The sequence below is a fragment of the Pempheris klunzingeri genome, chromosome 15 (assembly GCF_042242105.1).
Source record: "Pempheris klunzingeri isolate RE-2024b chromosome 15, fPemKlu1.hap1, whole genome shotgun sequence".
Classification (NCBI taxonomy): domain Eukaryota; kingdom Metazoa; phylum Chordata; class Actinopteri; order Acropomatiformes; family Pempheridae; genus Pempheris; species Pempheris klunzingeri.
This window is the reverse complement of record NC_092026.1, coordinates 1,844,699-1,865,241: the sequence shown is the minus strand read 5'-3', so window position 1 is coordinate 1,865,241 and position 20,543 is coordinate 1,844,699. Positions and strand designations below refer to the sequence as shown.

The window sequence follows — 20,543 nt, the reverse complement described above, 5'->3', positions numbered from 1 at the left end:
ATCCTGAACTTTGCAGTGTCTACACTAAAAATCGCATGCGTCACATGCAGTGCGGTTGGCTTTGCAGCGATAAAGCTTTTGGGTGTATATAGTAAGTATATTAATGTTCTTTTTAATTTTAGCTAAATTTCTGCGAAGAGTGCGCTGTACAGAGATTTACTTTACAAACTGTCTGGTTTCCCTTTTTTTTTTTTGTGGGCAGTCTTGATGCCATGGCTCTCCGTCTGGATGGCGGTCGGTTTATGAGATCGGCGGTGGCCCCTGAAGGTCGGTGACCTTGCTCATGACCTCGCAGCATCAAGGCGGATCAAACCACCTTTCCTCCACGTGGTTTGGTCCGGAGGTGTGGCTTTGACCCAAACGGATTTGGGTTTAGAGGCATGGGTTGGATTTTAGGTCTTAACTCAGAGTTGTGGATTTCTGCGGGGTCACACGAACACCTCTCAGGGCGGCGTGCTCCACACAGCATCGCCAAATCCCTCCCCCGTGGAGGAGAGCGGCAGGGGCCCCCCGCTGGGTGTGAAGGGGTCCGTGTCCGTGTCCGTCTCCCCCTCCGCCAGGTAGCTCGGTCTGGGTCTCGTCCAGCTGGCATCCCCGGTTGCCACCCCGCCCCCCATCGACAAGTCCTCCCCATCCTCCCCCTCCCGTTCCCCGGAGATGCTGAACCCGCTGGGCGAGCGCTCCAGCTCCTCGTGGTTCACCGATAGCATGGAGAGCGGCGAGTCGCCCCCCCGCCCCCCTGTGGTCCTGCCCAGCCCCACTGACAAGTCCTGCAGGGAGCTGATGGGCAACACTGTGGGACGCTCGGTGTAGGTGGGGATGGCAGCTGGAGGGTGGCGTTGGTGGAGGTGTGACGATGGGGGTTGATGGTCTGAAGGTACGTGGCTTCCACCAGCCACCCCCGGCCCCTCCCCACCTCCTCTTCCTCGGCCATAATACGGATTCACCTTGCTGACAGGCACCTGGTACGACATGTGCGGGAACGCCTCAGCGTAGTTGAAGAAAACCCGACGGATCTCACCGTTGCCCGTAGGGTCGCACGTCTCCAGGGTCATGTGGGCGCCGCCGGCAGAGTCCACCTGCAGGTGCTCAGTGTGCTGGATGTGCATGTCCACCAGGAAGTCCAGCTTCTTCTCCATGTCCTCCACCTGCGACAGGTACAGATATATTCGAACAACTGAAATTTCATCACGGGTTAAAGTATCTCACAAGGTCCTGTGTAGTTCTCGTCCTCACCTGTCTCTCCACCCTGACAAATCTACCCATCATGCTTTGGTCTTCGGCATCTGGCATGGAGGCGGCTTTGGCTAGGTAGGACTCATGCCTGGAACACAGGGACACTGAGTACGTGAGGACTGCATGGACATTTGTTAGGGGGAAATAACCCAACTAACACATGTAACATTCCCATAATGTTTTTTTGGCGTTCAGTTCTATATTTGGTGACCCACCCACAACGTTCTGAGAATGTGGTTCAAATGCTTTTGTTCAATTTATCGTTCTCAAAATGTTCTAATAACCATATGAAGTACTTTACTTTTTGTGATGTTCTTCTGAGGTTCCCTGTGGAATTTAGAATTTTTAGCAACCTCCCACAATGTTCTAAGAATGTAGTAACCCTCCTGGAACATTCTGGAACAAAGTAACCAAGTAACCTTCAGGAAACATTCTGTTAACCTTCCTAGAACGTTCTGGAAATGTAACGATAACATTAGTTTTATGTGAGGAAAAACTTTACATCTAGGGAACGTTAGGGGGAGCATTCAAGTAACTTTCCTTGAACATTCAACTAAACTTCCCAAAAATGTTCTTGGAACATAAAAATAAAATAAACTAAAGCCATTTTTACACCTAGGGAACATAAACGTTCCCAGAACCTAAAACAAACATTCTCTGAATGTTTTGGGAACCAAATTTTACTCACTGGCAAAAAACAGTGCGAACAGTGTGACTGTACCTGGGTGACTGGTTGGGCGGGTAGGTAAAGGGCGTTTTCTGAGTTTTCTTCTGTTTGGGGGTTGAAGGGGGTCCAGGGGCAAGAATCATGTCGATCCTTAAAGGAAGAGAGACAGGATGAGGATGAGGATGAGGAAGAGGAAGTACTCCGACAGACTGCCTCAGCCGTGGTGCAGTGTCTGACCTTGTCTGGAGGTATTTTATTCTACAGAGCATGTCCAGGTGTCCAGCAGAGTACTGCTCAATCACGTCTTTGACATCGTAAGGCCTCAGAGTTTCCTTAAATCGCTTCTTGTTCAAGAGGAATTGCATGATCCTGTGAGACAAAGATTTTTAGATTCAACAGTTTGGACAGAAAAAAAACACAGCGACTTCCTGCTTCAACTTTGATGCACTTTACTTAACCAGTGGTTTTTCCAAAGCAGTGAGGGGTGTTAACCATCATTTATTTCAGACGTGGTAATCCTTGGTTTCAGCTACAAATAATACATTTATACAATATTCATTTTATATGATATCCACATTATTGTGGGTCTGTAACCTCAGTGATCATGTGAAAACTCTTGTTCCTGCCCTGTTGGACTATTATAATTAATAATTATGGGGCTGTTGTTGGAACTATATATTATACTTCCATATTTTCTGTCAGACTGATTTTAATCGTTTAATGCTGGAATCAGATATTCAGGGGCTACTTATGTGAGCCAGAAAACAGCGAGGAAGAATTACGGCATATGGAGGAAAAGGAGAGTCAAGCACTGCCACCAGGATAGAGGAGCAGTGCATTCTGGGTGTTGTGGGTGTGCATTCACCAGACAACTCTTGCTGATTGTGCCCGGGACCAAAGAAGCCATCCTTCAGTTCTTTGAAAGTCACCTTGGGGCTCCGTCTTTTGCCCCCCCCTGCAGTCCCGCTTTGAGCCGACTTGAACCTGATTCTTCAGTACGAGCGTCGCTGTTTGGCAGAAAGTCTTAGGTGCTGAAACTAGAACTCGCCGGGTCTGAGCATCCCATTCAGAGACCCATTCAGCCCCGAAATAATGGCGTGGAAGGAAGCAGCACTTTCACAGGGTTAATCACTCATCTCACAGGCCCTCACACTAGATTGAGTTCCTGCATTATGTCAGCTGTGTGGCCTATAGGTTTACCAGCACGCTGTGAGCATGAGTGAGTCCTGCCGAGGCTCTCTGGTTTCCACTGAATACCTGACTGTGTATCCTGATTTAAATGACCATGAAGGTGCTGCTTTCTGTCCTGTACTGGCTGTTTTTGAGCAGGTTGATATGAAGACCAAGACGAACTGATTTTTTGTGGAGCTTTAGGGTTTTGTTGGCATTGTGAAAACTTATTTTCACTTATTTCACAGACAAAAACCAGTCACATGATCACTTCAGTAGGCGTATTCAGAAACGAACAGATATGTACAGACAGGCCCTGTTCATACATTTACAGATATTTTTGGAATTGTATTTTTTCTGCGCTTTCGCCTCTTGTAAACACAAAAAACGGTGGAAAATTGAGTTCTGGCTCTCTGAAAACGGAGCTTTAGGAAAACACCATCTAGGGTGAAGTTCTTCCAACACACTTGTATTTATTCTTAAAAACAGTGATGTTGCCAGTGATGAAAAACCCACAGGGTGCCTTTAACTTGACACCGTGATCACCTGGAGTACACTTCTACATCACCGCAGCAAGAAAAACAAACCTGGGGTTCAGTACAACAACATTTTCAGCCGCTAAGAGGTTTCTGAGTGCTTCCTGGATTTCTATTGCATTTAGTTTCAGCTACAAGAACAGATTCTGTAAGAATCACACTATCCAGTCCTATAAAAGTATAATTTTCTTCTTAAATATCACATTTCACTTTCAATCGATGTTGATTCATGGACCAAAAAACCTCAAAAAGCTTTTTTTTTTTTTAAGGGTGGCTGTGGTTCGGAGGTAGAGCGGGTCGTCCATCAATAGGAAGGTCGGCGGTTCGATATCCGGCTCCTCTAAGTCAGCATGTTGAAGCGTTCATGGGCAAAACACCGAACCCCAACAGGAGGAGACTATTCTTTCATAGTTATGCTTCAGTGTGAGAAAAAATAGTCTCCTTCAGCTTCGATTCCTCCTGTGTGAATGACTCGTGAATGATGTGATGTAAAAACGTCAAAATGACTACAATGACGCTCTACAAATAGACCAGACCAGCGTGAAGTGGACATTTAAAGTTCCTGACCTGACGGCCCTGATGACCAGTTTCAGAGTGGGGATCATCTCCTCCATGAGGATGTCCGGGGGGAAGCCCCGCTCCTCTAAGGCTGGGTCTGCCAGGGCGCCGGCGTCTGACAACGAAAAACACAACCGTAAGAGTGGCGACCCAGACGCAGTTAGAGCCCGTACACCTGTGCCCTGAGCCCCACAGACCAAACCCATGTTTTCATACCTTCGGAGCTCTGGCGGAGCGTGTAGGCCTTCATGCGGAAGGCGGTGCGGAAGCGTTCCCGGTTGCTGAAGCCGGCGGGTTTGGGCTCCTTGGAGGGACTTTCCTCGATGGAGTCGGCGTTCCCTGTGAGCTTCTTGGTCGACCCGACCGACGGCCGCGCATTGGGAAGGCGAACACGCTCAAGTAAACTCAGTTTTTGGCTGAAATGGAAGGAACAGAGAGGAGACGTACAGTGTGGAGGATGAGGACGTGATTAACAAAACTATTCACTTTATTTTCTGTGGAAATACAGACGGAGCCAGTTTGTGTTTTCGGTCCTGCTTCAAAGCGGTCGCCCGTCATCAGATAGTCACACCAATGTGCTGTATCTTCCTCTGTATCTTTCAGGTGCCATTCTTTTGAAACAATCATTTTACATATTCGTGCTGAAGCTAATATTAGAGCTAACCTTAGCTAACTTGGCTAGTGTTAGCCTAGCCACTGTAGCCACTGACTAATCCATATTCAAAAAATACTTTTGTTGTTTTTCAGCATGTTTATCACACCTTAACATTTTCCAGGAGAACGTGACAAATTATTTATTATTCATCACAAATACTTTGAATAGGTAACTTTTTGCTATCATTGTGGCATAACATTTTATTGTACGTAGAAAATACCCCCAAAAAATGATATTTGTATTCAACTTTTATTTAACCAGGAAATGTTTACGTCCACTCCAAGTGGTCGTAGGCCTAAAACACTTCAATCTGGAAAAATATCTGTCATCTAAAAAACATTTTTTAACACAATTTCTACCGATTTAAGACCCTCAGGCCGGCTCCTGCCTTCTGTGGCCGAACCAACGGACACCAGCATGCTCTACAACTTCTGGTCTCAGCTACAGTTTCCTCGACTCTGACTTTGCTCTCACAGAGGAGTCAAAGTCTTCAGGGTCTGCTGCCTCGGCGTAACAATGCTGCTCTCCTGGCAGAAGGAAGCCTCAAAGAGCTGCAGGATTGGTCTCCTTTATTGTCCAGCGGCTGACAATATTTGGCAGCACAAAGACAGGAGCTCCCTGGGTAAAATAAGACTCCTGTGTGCCTTGGAAGAGGCAGAGAGGCGGGGTAACCGGAGCCGACGACAGCCCGAACGGGGCCTCTGAAACGTGGAGCGTTCTCAGCGACTTTGCTCCCACAGCGGACACACAATATGAGCCTCTATGTGGCCTCGGGGCAGAAAGGGGACGGCAGATTACGGCGCTGAGAGGCTGCAGAATGGGAAGCTTTAAAGGAAGAGGGAATCTCTTTCTGACTGCTTCTCCCGCGAATAAAGAGCAGAAAATTACACCTGATTATCCCGTGGCTCGCTGTAAACGAGGAAACACAACAGGAAAAAATAATGCTCCTTATCTCCCACAGCTCTGGCTTCCCAAAACACACACACACATATATCTATAAATATTGGTTTACTGCACAAACCTGCAGTGACGACATTAAAGGACTCAGCTCAGTCACTTAATTACCCCAAATGGGAAACTACAGTCGCAGTCAGGGGCACAAAAACAAACATACAAAGACGTTTCCTGTTGTTACAATATAAAGAAACCAATAACACAACACAGCAACCTTCAAAATACTAAAATAGCTAATTACATGTGCAGATTTCGGACGTTACTAAGCAGTTTTTACTCTTATTGCACTTGAAACTGTTATAAAGTTTCAAGTCCTTCCTTCTCTTTAATTAAAATTAGTTATTATTATTATTATTATTATTAGTGTGCTGGGTGTTCAGCGCTATTGTTATCCATCACAACTATTTTCCTATCTTATTTCTTTGATTGGCCTCACCTGAGCAGGTGTTGGCTCTGTCTACTACCGCCTGTGATGTGTTCCTCTGTGCTACCTGATGAAGGTCTGAGGACCCAAACTTTAGATTTACAATAAAGGTTTTAAAGAGTTTTCCCTTTTTCCTCTCTTGCTTTTGGACATTTTCTCCTACATTCCTGTACACAAAAAAACTATATATAATATAAAAATATATAATACAATTGAATACTGAGTTCACAGGCTTCACGGACCCTCAGACCCCCTCTGATCCTGGTTCTGTTCCAGGTTTCTTCCCGTTAAAGGGGAGTTCTTCCTGCCACTGTGTCCTAATATAATATCTGATGCTGCTCATTCTTGAATCCTTAATGTTGAATTCCTGAATCTTTGGGTCTCTCTCTCTTAATTAAAGAGTTTGGTCTAGACCTGCTCAGCGTCGAGATAACACAACGAGAGTGATTGATTGATTGATACTAATAAATTAATAATCCACTAAATGAAAACCTCTTACATGACCGTTAAGTACACACAAGCTTCTTAGAGACTGTTATTGGTGGTCTGCACTGAAAATAAAGATCCTACACACACACACACACACACACACACACACACACACACACACACTCTTGCTACTCAGATGGGGTATAATTTTCTCTCAGTGTTGTGTTGAATGGACCACACAATGCCACTGGGTGACTCAGATAAAAGGTCTAATATCGCTCAGTGCTGTGAAACACACACACACACACACACACACACACACACTCTGAGTGGCTTATCGCCCTCTCGTTGAACATGGCAGCTCTGTTGTAGTTTCTGGCCGTCGTCCACCTCTTCGCTCAGAGCAACAAGATAATGTCAGACTGCTAATTTCCCAGCCGCTGATCCTACGAGGGACCAAAAACTCTCTGAGTCTCTATTTTCTGACTCCGTTCTTCCATCTCTCCGTCCTCCAGGCTCCCTCTACCATCTGAGTCCCTTCTTTCTTTCGCTTTGTTGGTTTGTTTCTCTCTCTCTCTTTCCCCACCTCTACCTCTCTCCTCTATTTTTGGCCTCGGCATGAAGCACCATGATTTATTTTATCTTATTTATTAGTTTATTTATCAGGCACAGTGCACATTAATCTGCCAGAATTAGCCAAAATGCTAGTTTTCATCTGGGCAAACAAAAAAAAGGTAAATATAAAACAGAGATATTAGAATAAAGTGCATGCAGCAACTTTTAGGTCCTCACAAACTAAAGGTCATTTCCGACCTTTGTGCTGCACTGGAAGCAGAAATCTCAAAACCTGGACAAATAAAAACAAAACTGTGGGTGTTTTTTTTTGGTAATTTGGGTGAACTGACCCTTTAAAACAAACAGTATTGCCCTCCTCTCTATCGGTGTGTGTATCAGGGCTCCTGTTGTAGCTTTTAGTGGCAGTAACTTAATCTGGCGTGCTGAACACGGCGGCGCGGTGAAGGCCAGGAGGCGTCGGAGCAGAACGAGGCTACGTTACGACCCGGAGAGTCGAACAGCTCCACACGGACGGAGGTCACCATCATCACGGCGGTTTGTGTGACATGGGTAGTGTACAAAGAGCTTTAAAGGGCCATACCGCTGTTTTCCTTTATATTTAGTTTCCACAGTTTTGTTGTGGTTGGTTACGCTGGTGCTTCTGTGTCCAGATGCTGCAGTTCTTCTGCTTTCCATTTGTTTCTTACTGTTTAATGCTTTAAACTTAACGCTCCTCTGACGTCATCTCTTGGAGGATCTTCAGATGCTTCATGTCCCTGAAATCTGTCCAACCTCAGCTAAAAGGTTAAAAGAGCAACGGAGATTTGATAGAACAGAAACATTTCCCCAGAGCCTCCATTGGTGTTTCTGCTTATTGTCCTCATTGTGACCTCCATAGACCTCCACTACACACTGACACACTGACTAACTAGCACACACACACACACACACACACACACACACACACACACTATAGACCTCCACTACACACTTCTCAGCAGATAAGTTTTAAAGAGTCCCAGGTCCACATTACATTCAGTAAAAATGGCCGCCTCCTCTCACTGCTGGATTTAAAGAGAAAAGAACATAACTGTTAACTGTCTGAAATATGCGGGCAGACGTACTGCAACCAAATATGACCGAGTATTGATTACTGCAGGAGACTTATGGCAACATTTCAGCAGCTTATGAGGACGAGATGGATTCATTTTACCAATCAAACATCCTCAGTGAGGCATTTCAGTGACGTGTTGATGTAGAGACTCGTTAATATCCCTCAGCACAGCGCAGAAAAAAGGAAATCATCAAACCCAGAGACCCCATCTCAGCCCCTAATTACTCGATCTTAAGTGTCATTCATTATTGAAACATAACTAATGGACTCACTAATAGGTTTCTAAAAAAAAATCTCTTTGCTTAAATGTCTTCAAAGTAGCTGATGTGGAAGGCAGCGCTATTAAAGAGCGAGACGAGCTGGAGCGTTATATCACAATTCACATATTTACCATCAGCCCAGAGGTTTATATGACGTGTGAATTATTATAGGAAGCTATTTAAAAGCGGACATGGGGATATTCTAGGAAACCATCATTAGTCTTTGCAGCGTGTAGGGCTAATTAAAGCGCCATCAGAAGGGCGCTGTGTGATTTAAACAACAGTGACCTACCTCGCCATGACCTCCAAGTGATCCTTCCTTTGGACGCAGAGAGACACAGAAAGGACAAAGTTAACACGTTTGCACGACAGAGTTTAAAGAGATAGCTCAGATTTTTTTGGAAGTGTGGTTGTGTGAGGTTCATATCCATAGTCGGCCAGTTAGGAGAAGCAGGGACGGACGCTAAGCTGTGAACGGAGGCGGCAGGAAAACAGATTTTAGCCTCCTATAAAGGGGCCCGCCTAAAAGAATCAACATCAGCTTAAGTATATGTTATATTTAGAATTATTTGACAGCTTTACAGAGTCGGCAGATGTCTTTTCCCTCTCTAACGTTGCTCTCTTCAAAGTTGCCAGACTCCATTGACAAAAACAGCGATTTTACCTCAGAGGACACAGGAGCTGCTGGACTACCGCTGCCTCAATCACTTAGTTTGTTTTGCATTATTGTGTGACTTTGGTGTTTTAAATGGTTAGTTTGGGCCCGAAGTAACATGTTAGCCTCATTGATCGAGGCGGCAGAAGACCAGCAACTCTCGTATTCTGGTATGTAAAATTGCTGTTTTTGTCAGTGGAGTCTGGTGGCCTTGAAGTGACCAAAGAGAAAGAGAGAACGGCTTCTATTCCCCATCAAAACAGCTGTATGACTAAATATAGAGTGCATTTAAACTGATGTTTAACGTAGGTCTTTTTATATTTTCCTGCCCCCCCCCCCCCCCCCCCCCCCCCCTCTCGTCCACAGCAGCACAAGGCTCAGCGTTACAGCTTCTCCAAACTGGGTGCGTGCAGACCAACATCTACAAAACAAAACAATAAAAACACCACAATTCATGTATTTTGTGTTCATGCACAGGAGTGTTTGGAGGAGCAGAAACTTCTTTTTAACGTTTCATGTCACTTACCTGAAACAGGGAAGAGAGATGATAGTTTCATAAAATCTCCACGTGGCAATGAGGTCTTCCCTGATTGGATTGGTGGAATAATATCGCCAGGCAGACTTGAAATAAGCAGAGAAAGAACAGTAAATAATGTTAAAGTGGACACTTGTCCATGTTTCAGATTGACACTAGGAGCACGGCTGTGGTCATGTGAGAAGGTCGCCGATGATGTCGGGTGGCGTCTCACCTGGATGAGCCCGGCGGCTGGATGTCGGCGCTTCTCAAAGTGCTTCTGTCTGTGCTGCTCCTGGACCTTCAGAGCCAGGCCTGATCCCAGGATCCCCTGCAGCCACAAAACATCACGGCTGAGCATAAATACCACCAGGGGTTTAAATTAAGCTTCTTATGGTCTCATCTGTCGAGGTTCAACGTGTTAATTTCCCGCCGTAAAGGGCAGAAGACACAAGCGGAGACTTTATGCTCGTCATTTGATGCTCTGACGTGGTTCAGACGGAGCAGTCGAGGCAAAAAAACGAGGATGAGGAGATCCGGGTGCTGCTTTCCTGCTGCGTCAGCATGTCGCTGAAGGACTTAGAGCCAGCAGGTCAAATATATGTGATTTTAAACATATCGTCAACACGTGCTAAGAAGAGGTTGATTTTTCACACGCTGACAACAACACAGCATCAATATGATAGAAACATGTTATCAACACGGCATCAGGACGTTAGCAACATGCTAACAACATGTGTAAAGTCAGCATGTTCTTTATGTTAGCAACATTAGTATTCAAGTGTTATCAGCACATAATCAACATGTTGTAAAGAGTCAATGAGAGCAGGACAGATCCTCTAAACTATAAATGAGCTTTGTGTTTGTTAAGTTTTGGAGTCTTAGCTCTTCATCAATCACACTTTCTTAGCAAATGAACCAACAATGTCTGCGTGTATTCAGAGCTCAGTGCTGGTGGATTTCATATGTGCTGTACAGGAGTGAGTACCCACTGCAGGCAAAGCGAAGAAGGACACCCCGATCAGAGCAAAAGTGCCAGCTAACAGTCTCCCAGCCCACGTCTTTGGGGTCTTGTCCCCGTAACCGATGGTGGTCAGCGTGATCTGCAAAAGAGACACAAAGTTTACAGTATTTCTCTCTGTGTTTCCAAGGTTACCGTCAAACGTCGGGGCTGACGAGGACTGTTTGAGGGATTATTCGGCTCTCTGTACCAGCAGTAATGGCTGCGTTTCAGAATCAGTGTCCTTCTCTCTGCAGTAATGTGCTGCAGAAACTCGTCTGTGATCCCCGCGCTGCTCTGTGACCTCAGTATCGATTCACCGAAGGACAGTTCGGTGTTTCAAAGGGTCACAACATCATCTACAACCCGCAGCCGGCCACGATTGAGCGTCCTGCTCGAGGACGCTTCAGTGGGGCAGATGCTCGCTGTCACAGAACTTGAACTCCGGCCTCCTGGTTGAAGGACGGTCGCTTTAATGAGGCCGCGCTGCTGCAAAAGTCGCTCATTAGAGCAGGAAGCTGTGCCAAGACTGCACCGCTCTCCACCAACAGCGCTCACTTTTTGTCTCTCAGTTTGGATTTCCCAACAAAACATCATGTTGTGCAGGAGCTGACTTTGACGTTGTGAATGTCTGAGCTTCCCAACGACCCGAAGATTAGACGGAGCAGAGTATTAGCGCCTGAAACTGATAATTGTTTGTTGGCAGAAATCGCTCATTTGAATCGCGGCCAAAATGTTATCAGTGGATCTTTTGGCCGACTGCAATCTGTCGGCGCCGAAGCTCCAGCCGAGTCCACACCCGACTGAGAGGATGTCAAACTCACAAACTGACAAACGGGGGAAGAAAATACAACCTCATAGCAAAAAAAACCCATAATTTAACCCGTCATTTAGTCTTTTATTCAACATACAAGACTTAATGTTAATGTTTACTCTCTGGTATCAAGTTAGAAGGAGCTCTAGAAATGTATTGGTAAAATAATCTCACCTCATTGGCAGATTTAGTCACTTTAATTTAAAAAACAGTGTATTAAAACAAAAAATACTAATATTTATGAGAAAAAAGCTCAGATATTCTGATATTATTACCAAACTGCACCAAATCTGACAATAACGGCACTAAAATGTTCACCAACTGTGCAACAGATTGATTCAGAACAAATGTTTCCTCACTTTATCTTCTACATTCCCTCCTTTTACATCGTTCCTGTTTTTATACTTCATCTAGTTTAACTTTTTTTATGTGTATCTCTGTCCACTAGATCATTATCTATTGTATTATTTATTGAACTGTGCATTTACCCCGCAGAGGGACTAATAAAGGAGCATCCTAACATCTTATCTTATCGCTTAAATTAGTCATAAATTAAATTGGATCGACAAGTTTTCTAAATTTTTGTCTTAAATCATTTGTGAGTTTGATCTCAGGGAGAATTTATTGGTTTAGGACTTTACAATCTTGGAGAATATTAGAATTTTCTCATAAATGTGTGAGTTTACTTTGATTTTAGAGGAACTTTTTCCTAAACGAACCCCTTTCATCTTGGAAATCCAAAATGATCTCTTAACGGTCCGACTACTTTTATCTGAGATCGTGTTTGTCAGAGATCCTGCAGGAAGTCTTTCCTGACGATGCATTTAAGGACTTCACATTAAAACAGAATAATGGAGCTTTATTTAAAAGCTGTGTCTGGATGAGGAAGCGGACGTACCAGCCCCCACCACAGAGCGTCGGCGTACGTGTCGAAGTCCTGCGGTTTGGGCTGAGCGGTGGGGTTTTCGTGGTCGGACACGTCCATGGAGACGTCGTCCTTCTCCACCAGGTAGACCAGGAAGGACGCCAGGATCAGAGACAGGAAGCCGATGTACCAGGCTGTGATCAGCTCCTGCACACGCACACACACACACGCACACGCACACGCACACGCACACGCACACGCACACGCACACGCACACACACACACACACACACACACACACACACACACACACACACACACACACACACACACACACACACACACACACACGGTTTCACATTAGCCGATTCATTAATGTCCATTCTGCATGAATTATCGCTCAGATGTTTCACGTGTTGTTTGGAAGCTGAACTAACCAGAACCAACCAATGTAACTTCTCAGTCTTTACAGGCTCTTTGTCTTTCTCTGCAGACATGAAGAACTTTTCTCTGATTTGAAAAATGTACCTCCCTGGTGTGTGTGTGTGAGCTGTAAGGAGGTAATAAATACTCTTTTTCCATCAAGATATAGTTTCAGAAGTGTCCAACATGTAACTCAGCCTCCACAGCATTCACAGCATGAACTTAACACACACAGATTAGTCTGCAGATCAATAAGACTGATAGAAATCAGTTCATCTTCTGCTACAACATTCATGTAAATGGCTGCAAAATTCCCATAAATTTCATTCACTTTAACTCCACACGGCGTCTCAGCTATCAGCAGCTGATACGACAATAATTCAGTTCTTTACTGTCGATGTCGATGCATTTCTGGATGTTTAGTTTTGTTTCCTGTTTTTGGATGTTTGGTTTTGTATTTTAATTCTATATTTGATGGGACAGGAAACACAGATGTGCAGCAAAGTGTCACAGGCCGGACTCAAACCCTGCGGCGAGGATGAAGCCTTAATGGTACAAGCTCTAATCTTTTTGTTGCTTTGTCGTTGAGATGTTTGATTGATTGATTAAATCATACTTCACATAAGGTTCTACATCATTTCTATTCTTCATGTTTATACCACACTTCTGTGAGGAGACTTTGTCCCAAACTCTCTTGAATATTGGACGTTAGCAAGGAGCAATTAGCTTAGCTCTGATCCGGCTCTCCTCTTCCTTTACACAGATGTTTAGCCTTTAGCCTGCTGTCCATATCCATCCTAACATATTCACATTTATATAAATCTATAAATTCACACATACAGTAATATTTCAGTGCTTACACTCCCTCTGACACTTCAGCTACTTTCAGTCATTATTTCTCAAGTTACACCTCAAATACCTTTTCAGCTCCTTTTACTGCCATGTTCTGTTTATCTGCACTTTAAACTGTTTCAGCTGATCAGTTTTTCCATCCAGTCAAACTTTGTCCAGATGTTCTGAAACTGATTTTGAATCGTAGATGAGAAATAGTTGAGATACTCAGTCTGTTGTGCAGACTTTAGGAGACCTAGAATATCTCCCTCTGGTGGGACGATGCTCCGTCACACCAAACAGAGGGGGCGGGGGGGTCCGTTCCTACCTTACTGTGTGCGTAGATGGCCGACCCCAGCAGTTTCCAGGTTCCTCCTCTCCGGTCCATGCGCAGCATCCGCAGGATCTGCAGGAAGCGCAGGCTGCGCAGGGACGTGGCCAACACGTTACCCTGGTTACGCACCGCCACCACCGGCACCGAGGCAATCAGCACGAAGATGTCTGGGACAGAGGAGACGGGGGGGCTCATAACAGAGTCTCCGTGTGAGGCTTTGATTAATGAGTCTGACCCGGCGCAGCTATTAAGTCTTTGTGAAGGATGAAGAGCTGCGATGGAGAGCGACGGAATTAAATCCTAACGAGACGAACACAAAAGACGACGGTGAAACGCTGTTAATAAGATTTAGCTGCAGCACATCGAGAGCAGTTTAGTGGAGGTTTGCATCAGATTAGATACATCAGAGTTAAAGCAAACCCAGGTAAGATAAGATCAGGTGAGATCAGGTGAGATCAGGTGAGATCAGCTAAGATGAGATAAGATAAACTTTTGCATCGGGGGAATTCACTTGTTGCTGCAGCTCAGAAATAAGAAAAATTTAGAAAGAGAGTATAAAAAAATAGACTGAAAAGATACAAATTTAGTAAAAAGTAAAAAAATAAAAGTAAATCAATAAAATAAAAATAAACTTGAAAATGAAAAGAAAAAAATAGAAATAAAATAAGCAAATGAATACTAAATAAATTTAAAAAAGAAAGAAAACAAACAAAATTAGATTTAAAAAAATTAAAAAACAGCCTGTTTAACAGCAAAACAACAAAAAAATCAGGTGTATTATAGTTTTTACTTTGTTTTTCTCTCCTTTTATTCGTCTTTATCAGCCTGTTTCATTTAGTTCTTACAGGATTATTATCAGTTTTCTTGTTTCTCTTCTTTCTTACTACAGCTACATACGTCTCTGTGTTAATTATCCGTCAGTAAACATCCAGATTTTCAGCCTCGTGCTGCTTCTGTGTGTTTCTGAGGCTCCTGCAGCCGATAAACATCACAGCTCAACGTTTTCTTTTACTGGTTCCTCCAGAGGTCACAAACAGAAGCTAACAGAAGCCGCTGAAGCCGATTCTCTGCATATTCGAAGGACAGTTTTATGTTCAAAGTATTTTACCCAAGATGCACAGAGGTTTGCGAGCGAACTTCAGCCTCCCCCTCCATCCTTTGTAGCGACAGCAGCATCCGGCCGCCCAGATCCTCAACGCAAACTCTGCTCCGAAGATGAAGATGGCGAAGGTTTCCTGCATGGGGAGATCAGAGAGCAGCGAGGGGAGAAAAGTCTTCTGGTGAATCTTACTGAAGGTTTTCTGTTTATTGTTCATTTGTATAATTCACATTTGAACATGTTTATTTCTCTGACTGTCTTAAACACTTCCAGGTAAGAGAGGTGCTGCACAAGCTCAGTTTATTTTAACTAAACAACAGTTCTTCTTCACGCTTTAAAGTAAGAAGGATTTTTACCATCTTTACTCCGACAACTCTGAACCATCTTATCTCAAGATCAGAAGTATTTTACGATAAACTGGAAAATCATCATCTAAAAAAATGCTGCTTTTATCCCCACAACTACTATTTTCTGTACAATATAATAGAAAATATAATAAATTCATACTATTTAACACATGTTGACGAGACCTGGGGGGAATGTTTAAGCTTCTTAAGGAGAAATAAAGGAGGAAAACTGGAAATATAATAATAATAATAAGTCCTCTGTAAGGCAACAAGGGTTCAGTGATCTCACCAGTATAACCAGCCAGTGTGCCGACACCTTCTCGTGCTCCTTGAACGTCGTCAGTATGGCCAGAATCAAACAGCCCAGAACGATCAGAAACCTGCAGACACACGGAAGAAACCACGATCAATAACAAAGAAACAGGCCAGACTTCAGGCTTTCGGCTGCCGTCTGATCGTACACGAAAAACATGTTAACAACGGACGTTTTAAAAGGTGAAATCTGTTGAATCGAGGTCGTCTGGGTGCAGAAGTTTTACTTTATCACGTTCAGATGAATTAACTGATGTCACCATGAAACGTCACCCCGCTGATCAATCACATCAACATGATCCCCAGCAACAGGCCGACACGATGACAGGTGTGTTTCACCATCATGAACACCAGAACTATAAATCAACAATAATTCATAAAATCACAGAGAGAAACATTCAAAATACAGACAAAATGTTTAAGCATGTCGACCAGATGAAGATCTGAGGATCGAAATGTTGCTAAGAAAAACATATTTGTAGCATGAAGCGAGTGTGCAGGTGTCGCCTCATTTGCATAAATATGCAAATTAGTGCTTGTCTAATTAAATATGTGCTAATTTGGAAACATTTCCAGAACAGAAATCTGAACTTTGGATAAAAAAGGTTCACAGTTCCTGCCAAAGCCAAAGGGTTTTTACAGGTTAAATGTGTTTTTAAATACTCCATATATCAGAAAATATTGTCAAAATCCACTAAAAAAAAGAGACAATTTTACCTTTTTTTTAAGGATATATGAATGAAATATGAGCAAACTCCCTCAACAGAAACCTTCAGATTATAGAGAGGAATAAAACTGGAGAGTCTGGCGTCTGTAGGAGCTGCTGAAGAGGAGATTTCTGCCTCTGAGTGAGAAAATCCTCATTTAGCCTTTAAAGATTAAAGATTTTCTTTCCACTGGTCTGACAGAAGACGTGTTGAGGAAGAACAGCCCAAAATCTCAAAACTGACCAGAACATGAACAATCCAACAAATGTTTTTGCCTGCAGCGTCTCTCCTCACTTAGATCTGTGTTTTCATGTTATTTTTAAAAGAGACCTCAGTGGGACAAACCAGCTTAAATAAAGGCTAAATTAAATTTTAAAAAAAAGATGATAGACAGGAAATACAGGAGCAAAAACAAGAGGACATTTCACATGAATACACTAAACCAGACGTGTTTGTGCCTCAGTGTCTTAATGTGGCCACTAGAGGACGCTACGCCTCTGCTGTGAAGGTCCTCTCTGCTGGGAACATCTATTTCTGAAACAACTCCTCCATTATCTCCTTCAGCTCGCATAAATTAGAGTAAAAACACTTTTTTTTTCCTGACACAGCTGAATAAATCTGTATGTTGCCACTCTGTCGAAAAAAAAGATATTTGGGTGTTTGAAAGGACAGAAAAAGCTCTTTGCTCCATTTTTTTTTTTAAAGACTAAAATCAGAGCCGAGGGAGAATCTATCATTCATCAGCGTTACTTTATATTAAACACCATTTATCTTTCATAAAGCGTGCTCGGCTCCCTGGGGGACGGGGTATCACAGGATCAAATTTTAAAAAAAAGTAATATAACCCATTAATCAGAGATGACGGGACGGTTGTGCCAAACACAGGAGACATGTGGCCACATATAATGTTAATAAAGTGAGTTAACAGATAGAAAAGTGGGATACATAAGTTTATCTTTATAATATATCAGATCCAGATTGTTTTAACTTTTAATAAAGAGTGTAAAGATAGATACAGACAGACAGATAGATAGATAACTTTATTAATCCCTGAAGGGAAATTAAAGTTACATCTGAATACAGTAAGAACACTATAAAAAAAATATAATATAAAAAATAATACAAAATACAGGCCGATATACACACACACACACACATATATATATATATATACAAAATGAAATAACAATACTGGTGATGATAATGTATGAATTATTATCATATAATGAGTTATGCTATACTATATATAAATAAGTATATGTAGTTGATATAATAGGTATCGTAATAGCAATATAGTAATAAAGTATACAAATATATTTAATATAGATAGACAAGATAGACAAATTTGTTCAGTTTACCTTTAGTTATATATTATTATTAATGATTAATGATACTGATCACATTAGTGATTTCTCACAATAATTATCAACAATGACTTAACAAGGTGGGAAACAGATAAAATCAATATTACACATTTAAAGATCTACCCACTGACAAAGAGCCTTTTAACAAATCATCAACTATGCTGCACCATGTTTGTAAAAGTTATCAATTATGTAATGTTTAAGAGAAATCAACTTTTTCCTCCGGCCTGGTGAAAACAGACTGCTGCTTACCCAAAGCTGCCTTCAGCTCACGGGCTGTTTCCGCCCGTCGCGCGCTTCCCGGTGGGCAGTTAGCATGCTAGTTAGCATGGTAATTAGCATGCCAGCTAGTGAAGCGTCTCTCCACATTGAGCCGCTTTGTCGTCGCCCCGCAAATGAGACACACGCAGTTTTCTTTCACAGTAGTAACAAAGAACTCTTCCTCCCATTCACTGTGAAAATGATGAGCCTTCTTTCTTGTTTCTGCCATGTTTTTTGGGTTAGAAACCGCATTCAGCCCGCTAGCTTAGTCTCCACGAGCGCCAAAGTTTTGTCATGCGCACAATAAACACTGACCTTTGACCTTTGACCTGGAACAGGTCAGAGTTCACCTAAAACTATCTAAACTAATTCTTTTATTTTTAAGATATTGTCATTTTCAAATCTATATAAATGCAAGTGTGATAAAAAAAAAGAATAGCGACAGAAAAGAATTAAATTTTAGACGCAGCTCACTGGTGAGTTTTTAGAACAGGCCTGCGGGGGGCGACTCATGAGGTCCTTGGGGGCGACCTGGTGCCCGCGGTCACCGTGTTGGTGACCCCTGATATAGATATAAATGTAAATGAAATAATATAATAGATAAATGGATAATAAATCAAATCCCACCACAGATAATGATAAAGAGAAATTACGTTAAACTCAGTAAATCTGTGTTTTTAATTTTTAATTGGTTAGTTGGTGCTACAAAGGGGGCGGGACTTAATGATTGACAGCCAGCTCTAACCTGTGATTGGTCACATGACTCTTGCTCAAAGTGACGTCGTGAGGGCAAGATGGCGGCTGGATATTTCAGCTTCATTTTCAACACGTCGGCCATCTTTGCTGACTGTCAGATATTTTTGTTTGAGGATTGAATAATTTGAGTGTAACAGTGCTTTCATGTACTGCAGCAGCATCACGACAAAGTCTTTAAGTCACATAAATCACCTTTACAGGCTAAAGTCCTTTAACATGGGAACATTCAGGCCTGTGCTCGTCACATATGTTCATCAGGTGATGCTGCGGCGCTTCTCTTTATGTATTTAAGTACGTATAAGTGTGTATATATCAGTCTGTGTGATTGCTTACTTGTCTTTCAGCTCCATCAAGCTTAATATCGAGTATCACACATTTTAATCCTCAGCCAAACCCCCTTTTTACGCCCTAACATCTATATTTAGCCCCTTCTGAGCTGAAATTAATTGGATGCACACATACAAATGGTGACTTTCATTCCCCTGCACCCAGATAGAGTTAACCACCCTGCTACGGTATGTGATGCGGAAACGCGCTAAATAAACTCAACCAGCTGCAGAACCGAACAGCAGCTCCTCCAATTAACATTTAGCCGGCGCCGCGTGTCCAATATTCCCCACCATCACCTCCGTGGAAAAGCTTTTTGTTCTTTTTCAGCTCGTTTGGCAGCTGCTCTCACAGCTCGGGCCCCTCGGAGGCTGGTGCACTCTGGGAAATGGCGGCTTGACGTTTTATAATGTGTTCAGCACGGGAAGTCTGACAGCCTGATTATTTCACCTGCAGCGCAAGAAATACCTGATGAAAGTGTTCAACAATCAGAAAACAGGATTTTCATGAATTTTCCATCTTATTTGGGAACAAATGAGTAAATAAATGCAGTATTACGAGCAAACATGTCAAATATTAATAGAAAAATACATATTTTACAAGTGAAGCTACGTTACAAGAACCCACCCCAAAGGACTTCTTCCCACAGACTTACACTGAGAGAGAAAAACGTCTGTAAATCAGCAGATGAAGTCACAACCCCCCCAAAACGACTCGTTTCACCATCAGAATTTGATCCATTCAGTCCGATAACATTTGGAAAGTCTGGAAGGATTCAATCATTTCATCCAGAGGGCAAACCGGCTCGGCAGAGGATCCCGATACTTTTATTCCCAGAAAGTTGAACTTTTTTGGCTTCATGCTTCACAAGCCAGAAAATAGGAAATAGAAAATACACCAGGAAGAAGGTGGGGGGGCATTAGGACGGGGCTACCTGCTCACTAACCAATCAGAGGAATGACCGCCCAAAGCCAAAATGTTGAGCGCCATGAAACCAAGATGGCGACCGCAGCTGTGCTTTCTGCTGTAAACGTTATTCTGTAAGCACGACTGGCCGACCGCTGCTGACTCTCGTATGTGATTGGCTCCCCAGGAGGACGGACCGCCCCCCCCACCACCCTTGCTTCAGGAGCCAAGATGGCGCCGGCTCGGGGGGGAGAGGAGACATGAAGCTCATCCTGCTCAACTGGACACACATGCAACAGTGTAGATGTCTTAACGCTGTTATTTCTTTGTTCTTTTGGTCACTCTGACGTCTAAACCTCAGCTCCAGACACGTCTACACATATAAATAAACTCAGCCGCCCCTCCATCATAAAACCAAACTCAAGGCTTGAAAACAGCGGCCTGCAGACCAACAGGTGACGTCATGGCGG

At 43.2% G+C, this 20,543-nt stretch overlaps 1 protein-coding gene across 1 annotated transcript in view; it reads right to left on the bottom strand.

The window, feature by feature from the left end:
• Window positions 1-443: 443 nt before the first annotated feature.
• The window catches only part of kcnq3 (potassium voltage-gated channel, KQT-like subfamily, member 3), a 96,281-nt gene continuing 76,181 nt past the window's right edge, over window positions 444-20,543 (bottom strand). The window contains exons 2-15 of the mRNA XM_070844804.1: window positions 15,730-15,820; window positions 15,103-15,229; window positions 13,989-14,161; window positions 12,440-12,613; window positions 10,720-10,830; window positions 9,963-10,058; window positions 9,740-9,834; window positions 8,851-8,877; window positions 4,384-4,583; window positions 4,177-4,282; window positions 2,141-2,272; window positions 1,958-2,053; window positions 1,237-1,324; window positions 444-1,148 (exon numbers count right to left, since the gene is read on the bottom strand). Coding sequence (XP_070700905.1) covers window positions 444-1,148; window positions 1,237-1,324; window positions 1,958-2,053; window positions 2,141-2,272; window positions 4,177-4,282; window positions 4,384-4,583; window positions 8,851-8,877; window positions 9,740-9,834; window positions 9,963-10,058; window positions 10,720-10,830; window positions 12,440-12,613; window positions 13,989-14,161; window positions 15,103-15,229; window positions 15,730-15,820 — 2,221 coding nt within the window. The remainder of the gene's footprint in view (window positions 1,149-1,236; window positions 1,325-1,957; window positions 2,054-2,140; window positions 2,273-4,176; window positions 4,283-4,383; window positions 4,584-8,850; window positions 8,878-9,739; window positions 9,835-9,962; window positions 10,059-10,719; window positions 10,831-12,439; window positions 12,614-13,988; window positions 14,162-15,102; window positions 15,230-15,729; window positions 15,821-20,543) is intronic.